The sequence below is a fragment of the Poecilia mexicana genome, unplaced genomic scaffold (genome assembly GCF_051168715.1).
Source record: "Poecilia mexicana isolate PSO_F unplaced genomic scaffold, ASM5116871v1 scaffold_16, whole genome shotgun sequence".
Taxonomy (NCBI): domain Eukaryota; kingdom Metazoa; phylum Chordata; class Actinopteri; order Cyprinodontiformes; family Poeciliidae; genus Poecilia; species Poecilia mexicana.
In genome coordinates, this window is record NW_028263385.1 from 23,585,762 (window position 1) to 23,607,950 (window position 22,189).

At 36.7% G+C, this 22,189-nt stretch overlaps 1 protein-coding gene across 1 annotated transcript in view; it reads right to left on the minus strand.

Annotated features, from left to right (window-relative positions):
• The window catches only part of LOC106931503 (CUB and sushi domain-containing protein 3-like), a 219,087-nt gene that overhangs the window by 103,070 nt on the left and 93,828 nt on the right, over positions 1-22,189 (minus strand). The window contains 5 exon segments of the mRNA XM_088014026.1: positions 247-343; positions 477-601; positions 8,210-8,413; positions 8,729-8,824; positions 9,127-9,240. Coding sequence (XP_087870152.1) covers positions 247-343; positions 477-601; positions 8,210-8,413; positions 8,729-8,824; positions 9,127-9,240 — 636 coding nt within the window.

Sequence of the window (22,189 nt, forward strand, 5' to 3'; positions counted from 1 at the left end):
GTAAAATTCCTGACTGAACTGGGGCTTGTATAATGAAAATATCTGCCGCAAAGACAGACTTGTGGGAGAGAGAAGAGATTTTTTTTTCCTCTCTCTTGACTTCTTGGATTTTTCGACAGCCTTCTCAAAGGACATGCCAAATGTCATCAGCCCCATCACCACATCTGTCTGCTCCTAGAGTTTTGTGACATCTGATTGAAATTCAAGTGGGAACTGACAACTAAAATTTAGCTATATCAAATTTACCCGAGTAGCTCCCAAGCCTTGGAGCATTGCCATCCACGCCATCAAAAAAGTCCAGTGAGTCCCAGTTGTGTTCCGTAGCAAAGGTTACAACCTGGATCTGAATAAGAAAACAGTCTTAATACAAATGTAAAACAGCACATACCTAATACGTAGCCCATTTGGAAATAAAGAAATCTCTTCCTAATTTTTTTATTTTTATTAAGTGTAAAAAAAAAAACAACATTGCTTACTTGTATGCCAGCTCCTTCAGGAACAGATATTCTCCAAGCACAGTTCAGATAATTTGAGTATGTCTCAGGGTATCCGGGAGAGAGGATGGTGCCACGACGCTCAGTTAACACTCCACCACAGGGAACTGGAGAAAGGACAAAATATAGGGGGAAAAAAAAAAAAAAACAGAAAATGGGAAGAGATAGCTCAGTAGTGATCACAGTGAGAGAGTTTGTGCTTGTGAAATTAAACGGGTAATGTCAATAATGTTAAACATTTCATTAAAATATTATACAAATTGTGGCTTACATTCATTAATTAATACTTTATATAAGCAGTTTTCATTGATCTTATAACTCCAAGTTGTGTGTGGGATATCGCTACCAATTAATAACCCTCTCAACATAATGTTCTGCATGTAAGCCAAAAACTTCAACTATAGCTTCATTTTACCAAAACACCTAATTCTAATGGTTTGTGGCTAAATAAATATGGGAATTTATTTAGTTTTTGGTGCAGGACTGATGGTCCAAATCTCCTACTTAAGCTACGAGTCTCTGTAGCTTCTCCATAGTTTCCATTGGTCTATTGGCTGCTTCTAATGCCCTCCTTGGTCACCTTGTAAGTGGCTGTATTTGCATTTGTTCCATACCCTTTCTGATTTGGATGATGAACTGAACAGTGCTTTGTGAGATGCTCAAAACACAGGATATTGTTATATATTCTAACCCTATTTTTAACCTATGTAAAACTTTCTCCCCAACCAGTTTGCTGTGTTCCTTGACCTTTGTGATGCTGTTGCTTCACTGATGTTCTCTAAAAACCTCTGAGGCCTTCACAGCTGTATTTATACAGAGATGAAAATAGAAACAAGACTTACTAACTACGTGACTTCTGAGCATGGCTTTGTTGTACTGGACTTTAAGGGAATTAAAGCAGTTGAACACAAAGGCATAATATTTTTTCCCAGATTTTTATTTGCGACAATTTTTAAAACCATTCCTTATCCTTTATAATTTTGGTATAATTCGCATTGGTCTATCACAGAAAACCTCAACAAAATACTTTGAAGTTCTGGTTCAAAGTGACAAAAGAGAAAGAAAAAAAAAAAGAATGGTTTTGCAAATTCCTGTAAAATGGTCTTTCCATCTTCTAAAAGGCATAATAACTTTGACTTCGATAAGACAATATAAAACCTGAAACATTAATGAATTGATTTTTACAAGATAGATATCCAGACAGTATTAAAAATCAGTTTTAATGGATCTATAACAAGATTAACAGTCATGTGTTCTTCTGCCCAGAAGTGAACATTTAAAACTTTACTTTGCATCAGATTTAAAAGTTTATGAAATTTCAGTCTTCCAAAGCCCAGAACAAAACATATTTATTTGAACTACTAAAACATGTTGGTGTGCTACATATTGTCAGCAGTGCCACAGGTAGTTTTTGACATGTTGACATAGCTTCACACTGTGACATTTAAGCATTTGTAGAAAACAACATCCTAAACAATGGCTAGTTTTGTTTTTCCACAGGTTTTTCCTGACAGGTGCAAAGTGCAGATTTGAAGCACATATTGAGCTTATCTTCACCTGAACCTGATTTACCCTGTACAGGTCTGCAATAATCATTGTTTTGATTTTCATGAGTAAATAAGTAATGGAGAGATTGTCTCATCAAAAGTTCAGATTTTCAATAATTAGTTGGCATAATACCAGTATTTCTCTAGGTGGTACTTTTTTCTGTCAGAAAGACAATTAGAGCGCAGCTCCACAGTGACTACTTTGTTCTTATCCTCTTGACTGACACAATTGAGAAAATTACTTTTGTTCTACAGCTCAAGCAGCCACAAATTGGAAAGTCACACTTTCATAATATCACAGTATCAGCTTCTTGCAAAGGCATATTGACATGAATTTTACTGCTGAATTATATTAACTCTAGGATCACATTACAGCTTAAGGATATCATTTCATTTTTTTTAAGACTCCTTGACCATATTAAGAAAGTTGTAATCTTATATTCAGTTATTTTAAGTAAACTGTTATTCAAAATCAATTTAGTAACTGTGAACATTAGCTGTTTTTTATTTAATATCAAAAGATCACATGACTATTACCAACGTTTAACTATCAAAATGGGAAAGAATGAGTGGGAATAATGCTTTGTCATCTTGAACAAGTCAACCCAAGTTCCTCTGAGGTCTGATATCTACGAGGCATTTTTGTCTCAGCAACCGCCTTTCACAACACTTTCTCTTTTTTGGCCCTTTCTCTGTAAAGCTGAGGATATCTGTGTGTGAAAATCCCAGCAGATCAGTAGTTTCTGAAATACTTAGATCAGACCATCTGGCAAAAACAGCTATGCCACCTTCCAAGTAACTTAAATCTGCTTTTATCCACATTCTTGACTTCAGCAAATTGCCTCCACAATATCTAGAGGGCATGATGCTTTGGTGTAGCTGCCATGTGATTGGCTTACTTCATGTTTGCGTTAATAGGTAGTTTGAACAGGTGTATGTTCTAAAATTGCCTGTGTGCGTGTGTATGTGTTTGAATTTTTGTGAAATAAAATTAATTTCTATAATGCACAAAAATTACATTTTCTCCCTTAGATTAATGAGTCATAAATATTCCATAATAATAATCAAGTCCTTATAAGCCTACTGTTGTTGAGCCACTATTAAGAAATAGTGCAACTTGGATCCAGCACAGCTTAAAAAAATTACAGGCATATCGCCAAGATCTCTTTAATGTCAAAACATATTGAAAGAGTAGTGGCAGAACATGTGCTTCTTTTATGGAGGCACATGAGGTCTTTGAGAAATGTCTGTCTGGCTTTTGCAAGCTCCACTCCAAAGATGATTAATCTGATTTTTTTTTTTTCTTTTTTTTTAGCCAAAAATCTTTTCTGGGCTATTAATACTTGTATGTCTTCAGAGTAGAATTAGAAATGACGGTTCGTAGTTGTTTTTTTTATTTTTTTATGTTTTCTTGATTATTGCAACGGTATTTTCATTATTTTGAAAATAAGAACAATCTGTACCACATCCAGTAAGTTCAGTAAAGATTTTAACCAAAACAAAACAGAACGTCACTCCAGTTTTAAACCCATTACATTGGCTAACTGTACAGTTTTTAGTGTCTTTCCTGCCAAATGTATACACCTAAAAGAACCATGTGGCCATAGGGACAAAAAAAGGTCAAGTAAACACGGCACATAAACTGAGTAAAGTACTGCTGAGGATGTTTATTCTTTTTTTCCTCTGGTTTTATTCAATTTAAATCTTCACTGGGGTTTGTTTGTATCCTGTAGGGCTGCAGCAAAATGTTTGAGACATATGAGAGAATATTGCATCAATTAAGAATAATTTGATGATAACTTAATATTTTAAAAGCGGTTTGTGAAGGATGGGTGCAAACTGAAAAAGACAGGTTTCATTATCCAAGATGTACAACAAGCCAAGTTGTTATGAGAACCATATGGCATGGTTAATTTATTCAATTACGAAGCAATTCCTAACAATAATCCTTGTTGGTACCTGCAAAACGTCTGCATCCTCCAATAATACTGCAACGCAATGCAGGAGCACAAGACTTGTTCCCTCTAGTTTGGAAAAATGTAAATAGCCTGTTTGTTGCTTTTTCAGATTCTACACCACTTTTAACTAATCTGATGTATTTTTCTGTATTTCCAGTCTAAATATATTAATTATAAACATACTTTAAAACACTAATGTAGCCCAGTCTCCTGTAGTGACCGTGAGACTGAAAAGATATGAACGATCGTTCATCTCTTGGTAGCCAGACTGAAAAACAGTTGCTATGCGCAAGTGTTTTTGTCAATCTGTGGATATATATATATATATATATATATATATATATATATATATATATTTCAAAGTTGCGTATACACTGCCACACCACTGGCAAATAATTTGTAGAGGTGATATAGGCAGCATATGTCACTTACAAAAGGCAAACTCAGACTGAATCTAATCAGATGACCTTAAAACAAGTGAGATTCAAACAAATAAAGCAGAACTGACAAAAGCACAAACTCTCACTCAGTCTGGTGCTTATTGGATTCTTCCTCATACGAGTTTTGTTGCTGAGAGAACAACGTCTGACAGACGAGCTGAAAATGTTTCAGAATTCACTTTGGAACCTGTCAAAAGTAACTTATCCACTGCATTGTTCACAAAGCCCAAGCGATCAATTCAACAGTCTGTGCCTGCTGTTGATCCCCGTTCTCTAGTAACACATCCTAAAAGCCTCTTGTGACATCAATGACCCAACTGTATAAAATGTGGAAATGGTACAGAAATTCATACTTCAAAACACAACCATATAGTATGCTCTTGAAAGAGAATGTCACTTTGGTAAATGACGTTAGGAGGTTAACAACAAAGCTGTGAACTTAAAAAAAAAAGGCAAAAGATGCTCCTATGACAATCCATTAAAATGAAAAAATAAAAACTTAAAATATTTTGTACCAGAACAATTGAAGCATTGTTTATTAGAAAAAAGAAAAGAACGTCAGTCGGGCGTAGTCCCAGTCATTTTCCTCTTTTATTAGTGAAACTTTCCAAATATTTCGTGTCATCAGGAGCAGCACTCTGGTCTGACCCTCCTCCACTCCCCCAGACTGAGACACTTTAATTGGTCTTGTGAGGCTCTTTCAGAACAAGACTCACTGGTTTAAAAACAAGCACTGTGCGACTCTGTTTACTTGTTGACACCTTCAAACAAGTGTTTCAACCAACTGTGAATTCCACGGTTTGGGCACGCCAAGCATGAATCACAGAAATATGTGAGGTTTTATACGATTAGACAGTGATGAATTGTTTTAAAGTCAAACTTTATATTGCATGTTTATCATGCTGTTGACTTTTATTAGTTTATCTGAGAACAACTAAAAATAAAGGCTGTATGATTCAGTTCATCTTATCAATCTACAATAAATTATTACACACGACAGCTCTCAGCATGAATACAATTCCTTTACATTTTAAAACCTCTGTAAAGTACTTTCAACCCAATTTCTTTGACATAAAAATATCAATATATGAAAGTCAGTTTCTCCAAATGAAAAACTGTGTGAGCGTTATGAATGCACTCAGGTGAAGAAAATTTAATCAGACCAAACTCTTCTTCAAATTCACCTAAAGAACTGTAATCTAATAACTTTGTTTTGTGAAATCAAAACCAGACTTGTGCTGAATCTTGTGCCGGGTCAGTTACAACAGGCTGAGGAAATGCAAATTTGTCTTCTGAAACAACGCCTGATGCTGTCATATCCAATAAAGACTGCCTGAGTAATTTACTATAGTATGTTTTTTGTTTTTTTTCTCAAGTTCCTATGAGATTATATCCGTTATTCTGAATGAGTACACTGTCGCTGAGGGAGATGCTGCAGCCAGATTCAATCTTGAAATAAAAATCACTGTGTTTGAAATGAAACTGCGCGTGCCATGGCTATTCCCTCACTGCTTGGCAGGAAACTCGGATGAACCCTCGGTTGAAATCTCATGCACTTACCGTCTTGGATTATTTGCTTGCTGGCATGGGGCCGTATTTCAATAGGTTTTGCCTCACTTCATCATAGCTATGCATTTTTTCAAAGCGGCTGTGTGGGTTTCTTTGTGAGACTGAAACATGGCTTTTTAACTGCACGTCTTTGGAAAACCAGCACGTACAGAGAGAGAGAATGAAAACCACATCTACAGTGAGAACATAATGAGTGCACAAGTATGTGCCGACATCCTTCTACATGCATGTCTCTAGGATGGCTGGTCAAGCAAACATATGAAAAGAGATATTCACATAAGTTGTTGGGTGATACAACTATAGAGCTTAAAAATTGCTATCTATTGCCAAATGTTTTCTACCAGAGATTAAAAAAAGTAAAATTTTCAGTATCTGAGACTAAATATCAAATCTAACAATTACACACACCTCTCTTGAGGTAGTGGTTGGAATGTTTTACTGAGAAATTTGACTTTTTTTTTCAGAAACTGAAGTGCCACTGTTATTTTCTTGTATGTAAATAAATGTTTTTGTTTTGTTATTGTATAATTGAAAAAAAGAAATTTTTTTTTCTATCTTTGCTTGTTTTCAAGAATAGAAAAAGACAAAATATATAAAAAAAACACATAATACTTTTGCTTACACTTTTATTTTGAAACCAGGATTTCATATCTTTCTTTCTTCTCAAAACTTGTTATGATTGTAATCAAGACTTCTCCTTGTGTTTACACTTGGTCTCTGCTCCGACTTTCTGCTCGCTTTTGGAAACGTCTTTTGGGACAGTCGCTTGGCAACATCTCAGCCAATAGAATGAAAGTGTTGTACTGGGTGCGTTTGTTTACTTCTAGCGGGTGTGCCTGTGTGGCTACTATGATTGTAGCAACCTGCGCCACCCACTGGATGTAGGGAGAAACAACGACATCAGCTTTCTGCTCCTAGTATACTAAACCTCTGCCAGCTGTGTGCTACTGATCATTAACAGCCTTCTGATCTTAGGCAGGAGTTTGGTCACCCAACCAACTTCCTACATCCAGTGGGTGGTGCAGGCTGTGCACCATCCACTAAGAATAAAAGACATCAAATCCTGCTTTCAGACTGAAAATGAGTGCTCTTGGATTATGGCAGAACCCCCATACATATAATCAAGTTTTGAAATCATAACAGAAACATTATGGTAGCCTGCCAAATAGAGTCTGTTGCAAAAACAGCTCTGACCCATTAAGGCATAGACTCCTCTAGACCCTTGAAGCTGTTCCTTGCTTACTGGCCAAAAGGTCTTAGTAGAAGACGGCATGGAAAGATCAAGAACTGCAGAAATTAACAACTTAAATGTGTTGTTCTGCACCTTAAATAATTCTCGACTGTTTTTCTGTTAAGGGGTACGAAATTATCCTGTTGACCAACAGCCATCAGAGAAAAAGCCTTTCTGATGTGTAGCCACACATGCAACAAACTGCAAAGCGCTGTTCAATCCGACAGCATTCTATCAGAACCATAAAGTGATTTCAGCTGCAGTTGCTCATTTGTTGAATCGGACCACTGGGACAGTCTTCACTCTCTATTTGCATTAGTGAGCCTTGACCATCCATAACCCTGTCATTGACTCACTACTGTTCATTTCGGCCCCTTCACTTAGATCCTTGTCCACTTTTTCTGCGTCTAGATGGAGTCAGTTTTATGAATAAAATGTTTTAGCCTAACATGTCCTTCATCCACAAATGTGAGCCATGATGATAAATGCTTCACCTGTCAGTGGTCATAACTTCATGTAGATCTTACAATCTCCCTCGCAAAGCAGTGAGATCGTGGGATCTCATGCACTGCAGTAGTCAGGATGAAAGTCAGTGTTTTTAACAATTACCATGATAATGGTAATACATTAGTATAATTAGTTGAAAATAAATTTACGATTAAAACATCAAGTATCCTCTCAGATGCTTCGCAACAGACGTGAACAGAAGGTCTAAGCAACACTTTTTCTAAGCATACCAAAATGTTAGCAGTGATTCAGTTGAGTAAAGCTAATGAAGTTATGCATCAAAACTTACAGTAAATTGTAGAAAATAAGAATTATCAGTACCTTAAATATTCATGCTACCATCTTAGTTTTCGTCTCATCAGAAACATAGGTCACTTTATAACGTCTCCTCTTTCCGAGTGTTTGTGTGTGTCTGAGCACATACAGGGGAGCGTAGCGAGAGCTCGGTGGGGAGAGCGCTTACCAGAACACGTGGGCACAGTGCCATTCCACTGGGCCAGGGCATTGGGCACGGCCTCGCACCTGATGGCGTTGGAGCCGTGCAGTGTGTAGCCTGGATTGCATTCAAAGAGCACCACCATGCCGATGCCAAAGTCGTTCCCTATCCTCTTCCCAAATCGGGGCTCAGGGACTGAGCTACACTGAGTGGCACTGGTCCGAGGTACAGCTATGGATAAAAGGGGAGGTAGCAAGAATCAAAGAAAGAAAGCCAAAGAGCGGTGGGTGTGTTAGGCAGACAGGCAACAGAGAGAAGAGGAGATGGCAAGACAAAGAAGGCAGAAGGATACAGAAAGCTCTTGTGAGTCTTCTCACACTTTATTTGTCACTCTCATCCTCAGTGCCAAGACAGGCTATTTGACATCACATCATTCTGCTCTGCTAAGTTATGCCCAGCCTCATCCATTGGCTCTCTTCTGCTGACTTTATGTAATAGCAGCAAGGATAAATGCTTTATATAAGTGGAGAAAAAAGTAAACCTTACCTTGGTAAACAAAATGAAATCCTTTGGCTGTGTCTGTTCCATTTGCAGTAAACTTGAGTGTTATCTTGTTTCCTGAACTTAAAGGAAGCGTCTCGCCTAAATCAGAAACACAAAGGAGATGCCATCAAGACAGATGTTAATAGCTTGATTCTGGGAGCCGATTCAAAGACAATAGATGTTGAGCTTGATGGTCACCCTGTCTTTTGAGAACAGGAGACTGTTTACGTTCTACATTTGTCTAGGGAAAAGTGATTTGATTGGAATTTAAAAGACAACAGTTTTGTGCTCGCTCTACTTTAAAACAAACATTTTAATTAAGTCAAATTCTAATGACAATATGAAGTAGAAAATTAAATAACTTAAATTATCCACCCTGTAAGTCTGGGTGTTGTGGCTACCTGAGTGAGATCCATATATGGACGAGAGAAGGGCTGAATCTGTAGAAGGTCCGTCATAGATTTCGACCACATCAGTGGGCAAAGTCTGAAACACCACAAACTGACCAAAAAGCACTGAAAAGAGAATCATGGAAAAAGACAAATTGCAGAAGATAATGAGTTATAAAGTACATGAGTTATGTATTAGATGAGTTATAAGAAGCTAAATACAGTTGAAAACACTTTGCTCTGTTCCTGGGTATTGAGGCCATTCCCATTCAGTGACTTAGTCATCATGACTTTACTTCTTGGTTCCAAAGAGATATTTTGTTAATCTCTTTAAAATGCTTTGGAACAATATCGGCATTATCAAAGCTTTTAAAGTTTTTCTTTCAACTTTGGCTGCGTTTTTTCTCATTTAAATCCAGTTCCTTTAATTAGGAGCATGTTTTTTTATTTATTAATTCACTCAACTCTGACTTCTGGATCATTTAAACAATAACAAAGTCTGTAAATTAAGATTTGTACAAATAGACAATTTGTTACAATTCTTTAGCTGAATGTATATATGTATATATATATATATATATATATATATATATATATATATATATATATATATATGAGACACATTTGGTATGCAGGCCACAATAATATGAAAACTACAATAAATTATCTAACTCATCTCTCTGACTGTGTGTTAGGTTACTGGATTTTATTCTATCCCTTAAAATAAGATACTTTTTATTAGCTTTACACAGCTTTTGTTCATTTGTCCCTCTTCCTCATTAAACCCACACAATACCAATGTGATGTTCTTGTGCCATGACATTTAAGATATGGAAAATAACCTTCAGACAACACAGACAAATTGTAAACACACTTCCTTTCTGTGTATTCCTAAAGCTTTACACATTAAAACAATCAAACAATATATTTGTGATCAACCAAACTCATTCCATCCATCAATGTGGTTCTTACAATGTTTAAGAGGAAAACCTAAGCATACTTTTCACCAGTCACACTCTCCAGCCTGTAATAGGGGAATGCAATATCTAGGCATTTCAAAACCGTAATATCTTCAACAAGTTCTTGTTCTGCGCTGAGGGCTTCTCCCAGTAGGATTTCCCCAGAAAATCTGAAAGAAGAATTGTCCAAGAGAAATCCTGAGCAGGTGCCCACAGCTAACGCCTTTTTATATGGAATAGAAAATGTAGCTTTACTCAGGGTTCCTCTAGACAGGCCAAGTTCCTTACTGACTGAGTCTGAACCTAAAGGCAGAAGTTTGCTTTAGCTGCTTGTATGAAAAATGTGATTATTTTGGTCATGATCAATATTTTATTGTCTTAAGTGAAGGGTGAAACACAGATGGGCCAGTACCTCAAGAGCTTTGATCAGTATTACTATTGAGGTGGCCCCACAATCTAACTTTCTTCCATGTATAATTTACCACAACAGTGCTGAGTAACACATGCATACAGGAAGACTAAATCACCTTTGTTGATCTTCCACACCATCTTCTGATCCCTTAAGTCACTGAGATGGTTGAACTTCTGAACCTAAAGCAAAGATCCCTATTTTTTGATTCCACTGGAAACTTGTTGCCTATTGTTCCAGCACACACCAACAAATCATCATCATGAGAGAAAGTGAGAAGAAGATCCAGTGATTTCCAAACTGGACAGCATTTTATTTCTACAGCTCCACCTTGAGATACTGTCCATAAACACCATAAGATCAAATAGAAGACCTGCATTCTTACTTATAGCAGAAAAAAAAACACTACTTTTTATCAAGGTTGCATACAATTTTTGTTTCGTCTATGTGGCATATTTTGAGAATAAAATAACAATGTGCCATTGGCCTTTTTGACCAACACCAGCATGCAAGATGAGTGATGTGTCTTGCAAAAGGACACAACAACAAAGGCAAAAGGAACGTTAATCAAACCGGCAACCCACCAAATGCAGGGCAAACTCCTAGCACTGCCACCACCATCACCCCTAATGAACGCCATGTTCTTAGAGTGTAGTCTACAGTTCTACTTCCTCTTAGAGCATCTTATGATAATCTACAATCGAGGCTGCGGCTGTACATTGTGGACATCTAAGTGAAGACAGGGACAGAACTGTAACAGACTGACCTGAGGAGGATGTGGTGCCAGCAGAGGCTGGTCAGACCTGGTAAATCCTGGCTTGTGAAACCTTTCCCTATGCGAGTTGTTACATGGTTGTCAGTTGACAACCATGTAACAACTCGCATAGGGAAAGGATCGACATGAGATTACAGGTTTAAGCATTAACAAGACGATAGCAGAAAGCATAAACAACCAGAACTTACAAAAGCATCTGAACAGATTGAGCAAGCAGCTCCTACTAAGTGTACATGTGTAAAGCAGCCCGTTGAATGACTTACTATGATATCGTCTTGTCCGGATATTCCAGGATATTTTTAAATTCAATGAAAATGAAGGCGATGACAAAGATTGTGCTGTCATTAAGAACTAAACAAAAATTGAGTCAGTCTGATGATGTGTTTATGATGAAAAGCAATTGCCAGCGTGTTCATCCAAATATGGTCTAATTAAATTTGTTAATCTGTTTTCTATTTACACAGCACAAAGCTAACCTTAGCATACTGATGGATTAATGCCAAAAAAAGTGAATGTGCAAAACAAGAAAATTAAACTATTCTAATGATTGGCTTTGCTGTGACTTGCTGGCATGTAACATACATGCCAGCAAATGTATGTGTGTCTCCTCATATTTGCTGACTAGAAAAGATAATCACTGAAGGGATGAATGGCCAGAGTGGATGCCATTCACATTGCCCAAGCTAACATAGAATCGGCTTCTGTCCATGAGTTTTTCAGCAGGGGTTTCTAAACAAATTCAAACTCAAACCTCAACTATAATTAAGTTGAAAAACATTTACTTGATAAAAATGGAAATGAGGATCTTACCATTTACGACTAAATTAATGATTAAATCTTACTTTCATTTTAAAAAGTGAGAAAGCACTTGCAACAACAAAGGAGGGATTATTTAAACAATGTCTTGTATAAATATTTCCAATGAAGCGTTCCAGATTATATCAGTGTGTACATGCCCTTGAAAATAATCAGATTTCCTAACCAAATGAGCAGACTTGCCAAAATGGATCACTACCTTAGAGACAACACATGTCTGGATTTGTGCAACCGTGCATGCCTGTGCACATAGAGGTGCTGTATGAATGGTAATAATTCACAGCAAAAACTGCAGCCTAAATCATGCTGAGTAATAAGCAACATGAGCTGCACGTCCCTTGTGTGTGTCTCTTTTATTCGTCCCCACGTTTTGCAAACTTGGTACTGAATGAATTATCACAAGTTCAATATCAGGTCCAGTTTCCATGCATTGTATAATTTCAATAGATTCTAGCTTTCAAATGCCAGCAAATTTCTACAAGTACAGAACCAGACTTTGATTGAAGCAAGTAAACCTGACAGATTTGACAGAAACCCCCCCCAAAATCATGACACCATTAATATTTTACACTAGGCCATTTCTGGCATATGGAAAAGAACATGCCTCCACCAGATGCTCTAGGCAACAATATGATTGTTTTCAGCCGAATACCAGGTACTCTAACAGAAATGACATTTTATTCCTATGAGGCATAAGTTATGGAAATAAATTATGAACTTTTTTTTCATTTTTTCATCTAACGTAAATGAATTCTGTCTTATTCAATTTCAATTACACAGTGTACAAATGGCTGAAAAAGATGAAGTTAACAAAGATTAATAATTAACAAAGACTGCTGCATGTTTTAATTTAGAGAAAGTATTAAAATCTTATTTCAAATGTCATACAGCCTCAACTGTGGGGTAAATACTGGAAAGGTTATCCGTCAGTCCTAGGACAAGGACAAAGACAAAAAATGATGCATGGAATTTTTCTATTTCTGTGTTGTGTATCTTCACATGCATTTTTATTCTGTGGGAAAAAATTTGGCATACAGAATAGAAAAATACTGCAAGAGAAGAACATACTACCATGAACAAAAACTAAAAATTTGCAATTCAATACAAATGTCAGGAAATGTATTTTTCCACAACGGTGCATGGCAGTCTAACTTATGTCAGATTGCCCCAAGGCAGCTGTGGCTACAATGTAGTAGCTCACCATTATTGGTGTGTGAATGTGTGTGTAAATGTGTGAATGAATGACTGAATGACTGAATGTAGTGTGAACACATTAGGATCCTCTGGAAGCAATTTACCACCTTTTGAAAGTCTGCTCAGAGGCTGGTTTCAAGCAAAATGAAAAGGAGGTTATACTTAAAAACTACATATGGCTAATCTCCCTTTTCATTGGTAGCAGCCTTGCATATCTCTTGTCATGTCACTTTCAATTACATCAAAGTAACACTGACCAATTTAAAGATGCCAAAGAAACAACGAAAAGCAAAAGAAAAACAAGGTGTACTTACACAAGACACAAAAAACGTGTTTATTAACTCTAAGAATGATTTACCAAATCTGAATAAGAGAAGGTTGTGTCTTTAAGAGCAGCTCCAGTGCTCAACTGATTAGTTCACATGTTATTGCTTTGTAAACAAAAACATGTAACCTCAGACATGAATGCTTGAATACACACATGCTCATGAGCAAAGTGTTACTCAGTTCTGCTTTTAATCCAAAACCAGTCGTGTGTTGCATGTCCGAGACGCCATATATGCTACACATACCGTTCTACTTCTATTAAGTTTACAACGCAAATATCACAGTAAAGAACAGATATTATCATTGTCCAATACAATGTTTTTTGTCAGACTGTATGAACTGATAAAAAAATGTCTCAACTCAATATGATGACCAGCTTAACCAGCATCCCACCCTGCTTGCTAATTATATTTAGTTTTGCTTTTTCGTCCACTTGAAGACACACAGGGAGCACTAAACTTCAAGGACTAGATTTTTCTTGATCCTTAAAAATAGTTAAAACAATGACATGTTGACATCTTTGAAAAAGTAATGTATGCATCACTGATGCAATTTAACAGCCACATTTGCATTTCAATAGACAAACGCAAAAATCGAAAGAATAGAGAACACACATACTTCAAAGACGTGGCAGAATTTGATGTTGGGCATTGTATGCATACTTCTGCTTCGACCTCATACTCTGAGAAATGTTGTGAAGTCTTCTATTGTTTGTTGGCATTCGTGAGGAATAAATCAGAGTGAATTCTAAAACCGTAAGAGTTCAAAGACATTGATCTAAAGCAAACTGTAAAAAAAAACTTCTTCAAAACAGCTAAGCGTAGAAACTTGGTTGTAGTTAAATAAAAGTTCAAACAAACAGTGACGGCAGATATTTGCCACCACATCCACAGTTTGTCAACCAACGTTTCACATCTCTTAAGTGCCCTATTGGTCTGGGATCAGAAACGTATCTCTCTGAAAACGTGCCGACTGTTGTATGGGTCTATCTGATCAGCAAATACATGGTGAAGTGTGTGAGCAGCACTCAGATGATATTAAGATGAGCAATGCGAGTGCAAAACACTTCCACAATCACAGTGTGTGATGCAAAATTATTTATGTGAAGGACTTTTTCTACTTTTACTTTAGTGTGATGTAAACATAATTTATGTATTCCATGAGTTTCGCTTTAATTTAAACAAGTTGTGTCACTAAAGACTGTTTTATCTTCATCAGCCATATTCAAATATATCTAAACTCAGAGGGTGGAAATGTTTGTATTAAGATAAAAACTGTAATAAATAATTCCAGGCTCATACATCAATAAATCCTTCTTATTCCCAGAGATGATGCCAAAACCAGCAATATTTTTTATTTGTCCTGATGAATTTTGTCCTTCATTTTGGGAGATTGGTGATTGGCCAATATTTACACATGAGGAAAATATTTTTCCACAATCTTATTTACCTCAGCCGAGGTCTGGAAATCAACCACTGTCTTCTTCTCCTCTGTCATGAGAAGTTTGACTGACAGATCTGCCCACCAGGTCATGTCTGCATGTTTGCAGTTAACACACCCCACTGTTGTTAACTCTGCGACTTTCTTGCTACATTGACTGACATTTCAGACAAAAAAAAGTTGATATCGTTCAAAATCTGAATCGGCAGATCAGGCTTTTTAAATATTGGTAATCTGCGATCGGCCAGAAAACTGCAATTGGTTCACCCCTAATGCATACTTAATTCCATGTTAACAGAATCATATAATTGATAAGTAAGAATGTGTGACTGATCTGAAGAGATAGCTAAACCTGCATCTATTATTTGAGTCCATGATCTGAAGTAAAACAGAAACTCCTTTCAAGAAAAAGCGAGAGCAAGAAAGGAACAGATATCTGATTTGCTGAACTGTAACGCATAATAAAATTTGGCTGCACTTTTCATCTGTTATCTTTATGATTTCAGCTTTGTTTATGGAGTCCTTTCAAAAAGCCCTTGTCAAAAACAAGGGCACATGCTGCAGATATGATCATTACAATATTGCAAGAAGAGAAATGACATCATAATCTTGCAAAGTCTATTTCAGTCTATGTCTTTTTCCTTCCCGCGGCATTTGATCTTTTATCTTGTGAAAGAATGAACATGGTCAAATGGATTATGCTGTGTGTAATTTATGCTTGTTCACAAAACTTTTGTATCCCTGCCAAACAGGAAAAAAGAGAAAAATGGAACTCATGGTTGGAATTATTATTTGGATGTTTGTCTTGCTCTAAGATTCTGAAAGGAAGGGAAAAAAAAGTGAAATGATTTTAAATTCAAGTGGTTTTTATTTTCAGTTCTGATGCTACAGAACATTGTTAATATTTTTGGTGAACTTTTAATATAACAAAGCTATTTTCTTTAGCCTTAAGAACCCATTCTGAGTGTATTTCACGCTGGAGACCGTGAACAGCATGGGAGAACATGCAAACTCACTGCAGTATAAAACGATGGCCGGGATTCTTTAAGCGAGTCTCCCAATGCGACTGAGATACCAACTACTCATAATTTCTCCTCAGAAAGTCAGTGTGGAAAAAAACATGTTTATTTAAAGACAAATAACCGTTATGTAGAAATTTATAGATACAATGATGCCTAGACCCTATCTACTCAGTATGAATCTTATTCAGAGGCAACGAAGAAAGAATATGGTAATGTAATAATGTTTACCATATGTAAAGCAAACAATATATTTGCTTGAAATGCAGATGTTTAAATCCTGACTATCCACCTACTTTCTGATTCACTTGTACATGTAAGAGAACTGAGAGTGTATTATATTTATGACTCATCAGCTGTATAGGTATTAAATAACCACTTAACTCCTCTTCGGTGTAATTTTTTCACATAAACCTCAGATCATTTTAGCAAAAATAGAAAAGGCCTCTGGACAGATTATGCATTCTGTGCATAATTTGCTCCATCTTCAATTACAGGCAGGAAAAACATATAGAGATTAATATTTGGATATCTAACTGGGAACTGTTACATAATGATGGGATTCCAATCCCTTCAATCTTACAGATAATATTGGAAATAAATATTTGTGATGCTATACAAATCTGGCATAACATTATGTCCATCTTTCTATCAGTGTATTGGTCCCTTTTTTGCTGCCAACAAAGCCATAATCTGTCGAGGAACCAGATCACAGAAGGTGTGCTGTGTATCTGGCACCAAAATCTTAGCAGAAGATCCTCTAAGCCTTATATGATGTGCAGTAGAGTCTCCCTGGATCAAATGTGTTTCTTTAGCACTTGCCATAGAGTCTCAGTTGGATTGAGATCTGAGGAATTTGAGGGTCAGATCAACAACTCAACTTTTTGTTCTACTGCTCCCGCCATTTCTGAACCATTTTTGTCTTGCTGTATTCGGCACATTATTTTGCATTATGTCCACTTTTCGTCCTTTCCCCAAGCTTGACTCAGACAAGACATGATAAAGCTAAAAAGGAAAAAGGCATGTGCATTAGGATTTCAAGCTTAATTGCTGCACTAACTAAAATGTAAAATCATTACATAAATAGTACACAGCTGCAATATATCCCTTTTCCTAAAGTGAAGCCAATGAACTCTTTGACATCTGAAATAACCAAACTCAGCTTGTCAAATTAAAAGCTCCCTATTTCACTGAATATTTGTATTTTCAGAAGAGTGTAAAAAATGAAACGATGGCGGAAAGCTAAGGAGAACTGCTGCGAAATGCAACTGCTTAGGCCATCATTATCCAACTGGAACATAATGCAAGTCCGTTTTGACCCGGAGCCACTGGATTAGTAACATGTGCCTTAAGGCAATGCTCAGATAAGGTGTCAAAGACACTCACAGCATAGTGGATTGGTGAGAGGTTCAAAAAAAACGGAAGCATATGTTTGCTCTCCTGGATATGAATTATGGAGAAGGAACCTGTCATATTTGCTTTGTGGCAGCACAGGCCCTCAGAGATTCTGGCCGGTGACAGCATACACATACCTCATTTACAAAAACCAAGGGGCCCGTACAACGGCACAGACGTATATATATTTAAAGACCCATTATCGCAGTGCAATTGTAATACACCTTTTGGCAGAAGGTATGGAACTACTCTTTGGCACGAGCAGCATCTAGTCCAATAAGCTTCAATCCAGACCAATAACTCACAATATTTAATCTATAAACTGTTGGTCACCGAAATGGGGAGATAAAAAACATGGAGGCAGTTTTTCTTGCAGTTTTACATACACTTGTTTCTCTTTATATTCCGTATTTACTATTATTTGCACTTGCTGACTCGAAATGTGCTATTTTCTGCAGGATTGTTTCTGACAGTCAACACAAGGCAACGCGCTGACACGATAAGCTGCCAGAATGTCATCACCTTGAAAACTGCAGGTTGTCAAAATCAGTTAGGTCTGTCACTCATGGGATTGTTTGACACAGAAATTTAACAAAAGGCAGAATGTATAATTACACACCCGCAGACGCATACCTGTGGAGAACCATACAAAAAGCACCGTTAGCATCTATACTGCAGCAATAAATTGCTCTCTTTTCCTATCAGGTTATTTTACAGAAGAAGGTGTATACATCATAAAATGATGTAGACAAAGAAGTGTTATTCTGTGTGTGCCAGGGTTGCTCGGGGCATAATCTCACTCCTCAGCAAACATCACTGATGAGTCAACAGCTAGCCTCCGGGGTCACCATTTTTATGATCATACTCGGCAGTACTCCATTTCCGTCTCATTCTTCTCATTTTCTGTGTTTGTTCATTATAAATCTCTCACTCATTACGATGCTCTCCATCTAACTTGCATTCCACAAGATCTATATTTCCCGTTCCTATTGTTTGACTGTGGTACCCCCTTGCAGTCTCAACAGACTCTCTTGCTCATTTTCTGTCCGTCTTGTTACAGCCTAGATTTATTACAGCAATCAGTCAGCGCTCCTGTCCTGCCTCCTGACACATTCTGCAGCAACCATTATGCATATGTTGTCGTTATAGACATGTACGCTGGAGCTATAAAAGGCCTCAGGCAGATAAACAGAGGTGAATAAATGTGTCTATAAAATCTAATTCACCTGGGTCCATTAGGGAAATATTTCCAAAGAGAGTTGGGTGAAATGAAACTTTCAAAAAGCTGACAAAAAGGCTTAAAAAGATACTTGAAGTAGTCATTTGCCATGCAAAAACATTTCTGAAATCAAGCATGGGGTAAGGTAGGGAATTCAGTTTAGGCACAACATTGTGACAAACATGGGCAACTTTGGAGTGAAGCTGCACAGAAATCTGTGATGCATTGTTTATTCTAACAACGTTCAGTTTGAGCCATAATTAACTTTGTGGGTGTCGAAAATCTTTGGAAAATAGTTGATTTGACTCAAGTTAAAAGTCGAGGAAACTAATAATGGGGAATTATTTTATGCCACAATGCATATAATAATCAACTTTTTTCGAAAGATTATAGACACCTGCAATACATTTATCTTTAATTTGAACATAAATGGGTAATGTCTGCGATATTCCATGAAAAAATTTCTACACAATTAACAAAAAAATTTAAACAACCTGATTTTACTTTACAATTTTTTGTTTTAGAAGGTTCCACTAATTGACAGAATTAAGTCTGTCTTTGAAGCCATTGACGTTCATAAAGAAGGCCAAGTGAACAAACAAATGCCCTGGACTAAATGCAAGAATGGCAAAAGAACTGTTTGACATTTGTCATTTCTGAATGTCCATCAATTTGTTTTCTTTTTGTGCAACATTGCACAGAACAAGATTGAACCTCATTTTCCCATCTTGCCAAGTGGTTATTCACTCTGCTGGATGTGATGAAATTGTCATGCAGTGACTGCTAGACTTGGTGTAAACAAAAGTGAGTTTTGCACAATTACATATTTTTACAAGAAGTGCCAAACGGAAAGTGGCAAAAGTGCAAAGAATAATTAATCTTTTCATAAAATAAGTCTAAATATTTGTCTAAAATAAGACAGATTATTTCCAACTAAACAATAAATCATGAAAGAGCAAATATGATGTATTTGTTCTATGCTGACAATATGTGTCAACTGTTCAAACCTTTTTAACATGACTTGAATTACCATCAAGTGCAGAATGGTAAATACACATACAGTGTTGAGTATTTATACCTTAAATATTTTTTATATTTTTGGCAAGTTTAATGGGATTCTATGTGATCAAGCGACACAATGTAATGCATAGGTGGACAAGCAGCATCTTGAGGACCACAGCAAACTGATTATGAATAGTTTTAGAGAAGTTTTAAGAATGATTGGATTAGAAAATAATGTTCAGCTCTTTGAAGATCTCAGAGCAATGTTCAATCCTCCATCTGAAAATAATAACGGTTCGGCAAAATGAAAATCTACCAGGCCAAGGCTGTCGCCCTAACCTGACAGCTATTACTGCATTAGTCAAAGAAGCAGCAGAGAGGTGCATAGTAACTCTGGAGAAGCTGCAGAAATCCACAATTCAGGTGGGATAATCTGCTGACAGTATGCTTATCAGACATGCTTCCTCAAATTGTGCTTTTATAAAAAAAAAAAAAAAAAAAAAAGAAAAAAGGCGGATAAGAAAATAAAGACATAGTGGAGCCATAAAAAGCCAGATTTGCAGTTTTCTACAAGCTTAATACAGGAAAATTCTGGAAGTAAACCTGCTATAGGCTGGATCTTGGATCATCTTGTTTTGTAGTTAGCGATATGTTTATGATTCAATGGAAGGTCTCACAAACGCTTAAGCACAGATTTAAAGCTGTTTGTTACTCTGGCCCTCTGATCACAACCACTGTAGTCATGATAAAATAAAACAATTATAACACACTACCAAAGCAATAAAAACAATAATTAAGCATTGTATTATTGTAACAAGTTCAATATACAGGCTGGAATTACAAGAGGCCAATATAATGTAGATTTTATAAGACGGCATGAGGGTGAGACACAGACACAAGCATAATAAGCTAAAATAGCTACAAATAACCTAGAACGTAGTTAAATATGTAAAATAGAAATCGATGTACCATCATCTTGGGACCAAAATATATTTTTTTAAAAAAGCACCAAAGTTGTAATTCTTTAGGTCCAATTTTTATGGAAAAAATATCAAAAACACAACATACAAGTGGGAAAGTGTTGTGTTTCTTTTCATTTTTTAGTAAAAGCTCTGAAGGCCATGATTTCCCATGCAATACTGTATACTTTGTCTATTAACTTTCCAGAGTAGCGAATGTTATGAAAAAAAACACAAATTGCACTCTTAAAATCTCATTTGCTTCTTCATCGTTTATGATCTCCAATTTAGAAAATCTGCAACCTTAAAGAACACATGCAGAGATTAGTGAGTTGTCTGGTGAAGCTAAATAAATGATATGGAAACTCTAACTGAACTCAAAGTAAAGGCTTCAGAGCTTGCATTACAATTTTATGCTATGAAATGATCATGTAATCTGTTGGCAGACTTATTCCAAAAACACTGTGATCTCAAAAGAAATAGACTCACATAATGATTTAACCCTCAACCCTGCATATATCCCTCAGGTCACTGAAGCCGAGTCAGTAGATGATATTTTTTGTGGAACTGCAACCAAGCTGACACAATGTCTCAAAGGATTATGGTATGCCACAGATCATATGAAGGACAGAATATGACACGCATCCGACACTCTACCCTGGGCGGTTACAAATTTCAATCACCTGTGTACGAGACACTGAAATGTGATTCCTTTTATAATACTGCCTAAAGCTGATTGTCTACTGTCGAGCTGCAACAGAGAGGAAATAATTTTTCCTCAAAGAGCCCTATCTGGAGGTTAAAAGTACCAACTTTACTGCTCTGGTTTGTATGTAGATCTCAGGCCTTTATGCTATAAAAGACTCACATAATGGAGTAAAATAAAATAAATACAAAAGCCAAGAGGAAGAAAACAATTTTTTGATACAGAAGAGTATATCCATTGACATCAGCCCCTGGCTTCGTCGAGGTGTTAGAAAAACTCAGGTTGTTTTGATGCTTCATCTCTGTATTTTTGGTTCCGATGTCTCTTGTCTATGAAACAGTAGTTTCGCCAACGCAATTTCACTGGCCAATCAAGCAGTGAGGACGCTGTGTTCTAAACTAGAGATTGGTACTTTTGCCAGTGTGGGCAATGTCACAAACCCTGCAGGAAAATGAAGTTAGAGGCACAATAAAGCTCGTCGGAAGAGGAAAGCCTGAAGTGCTTCAATATGTTCAAGTAGACGGCTGCACTGACTGCGGATAAAATCAGTGGACAAACAGCAGCAGATGACTGGAGGCTCTGAACCTTAAACAACTTGGATTCTGTGTCTCTGTACTCTTCACCCAGACTCTGGGACCTCGATTTCAAAATTAAATGCAAAATTTACTTTCATGTGAAAAGAGGACTTTGAGTCATTGATTAACAGTTCAATTCTTTGCTGCATTAGCCCAGATAAGAGGCTTCTAACGTTGCCTCTGGTTCATGTCCTTTGGATTTAAACACAATTCTCTCAAGGTAGCTTTTATCCCTCGTTACTCGAGTACCTTTTTCTACCACACTTTTCTTCCACTTAAC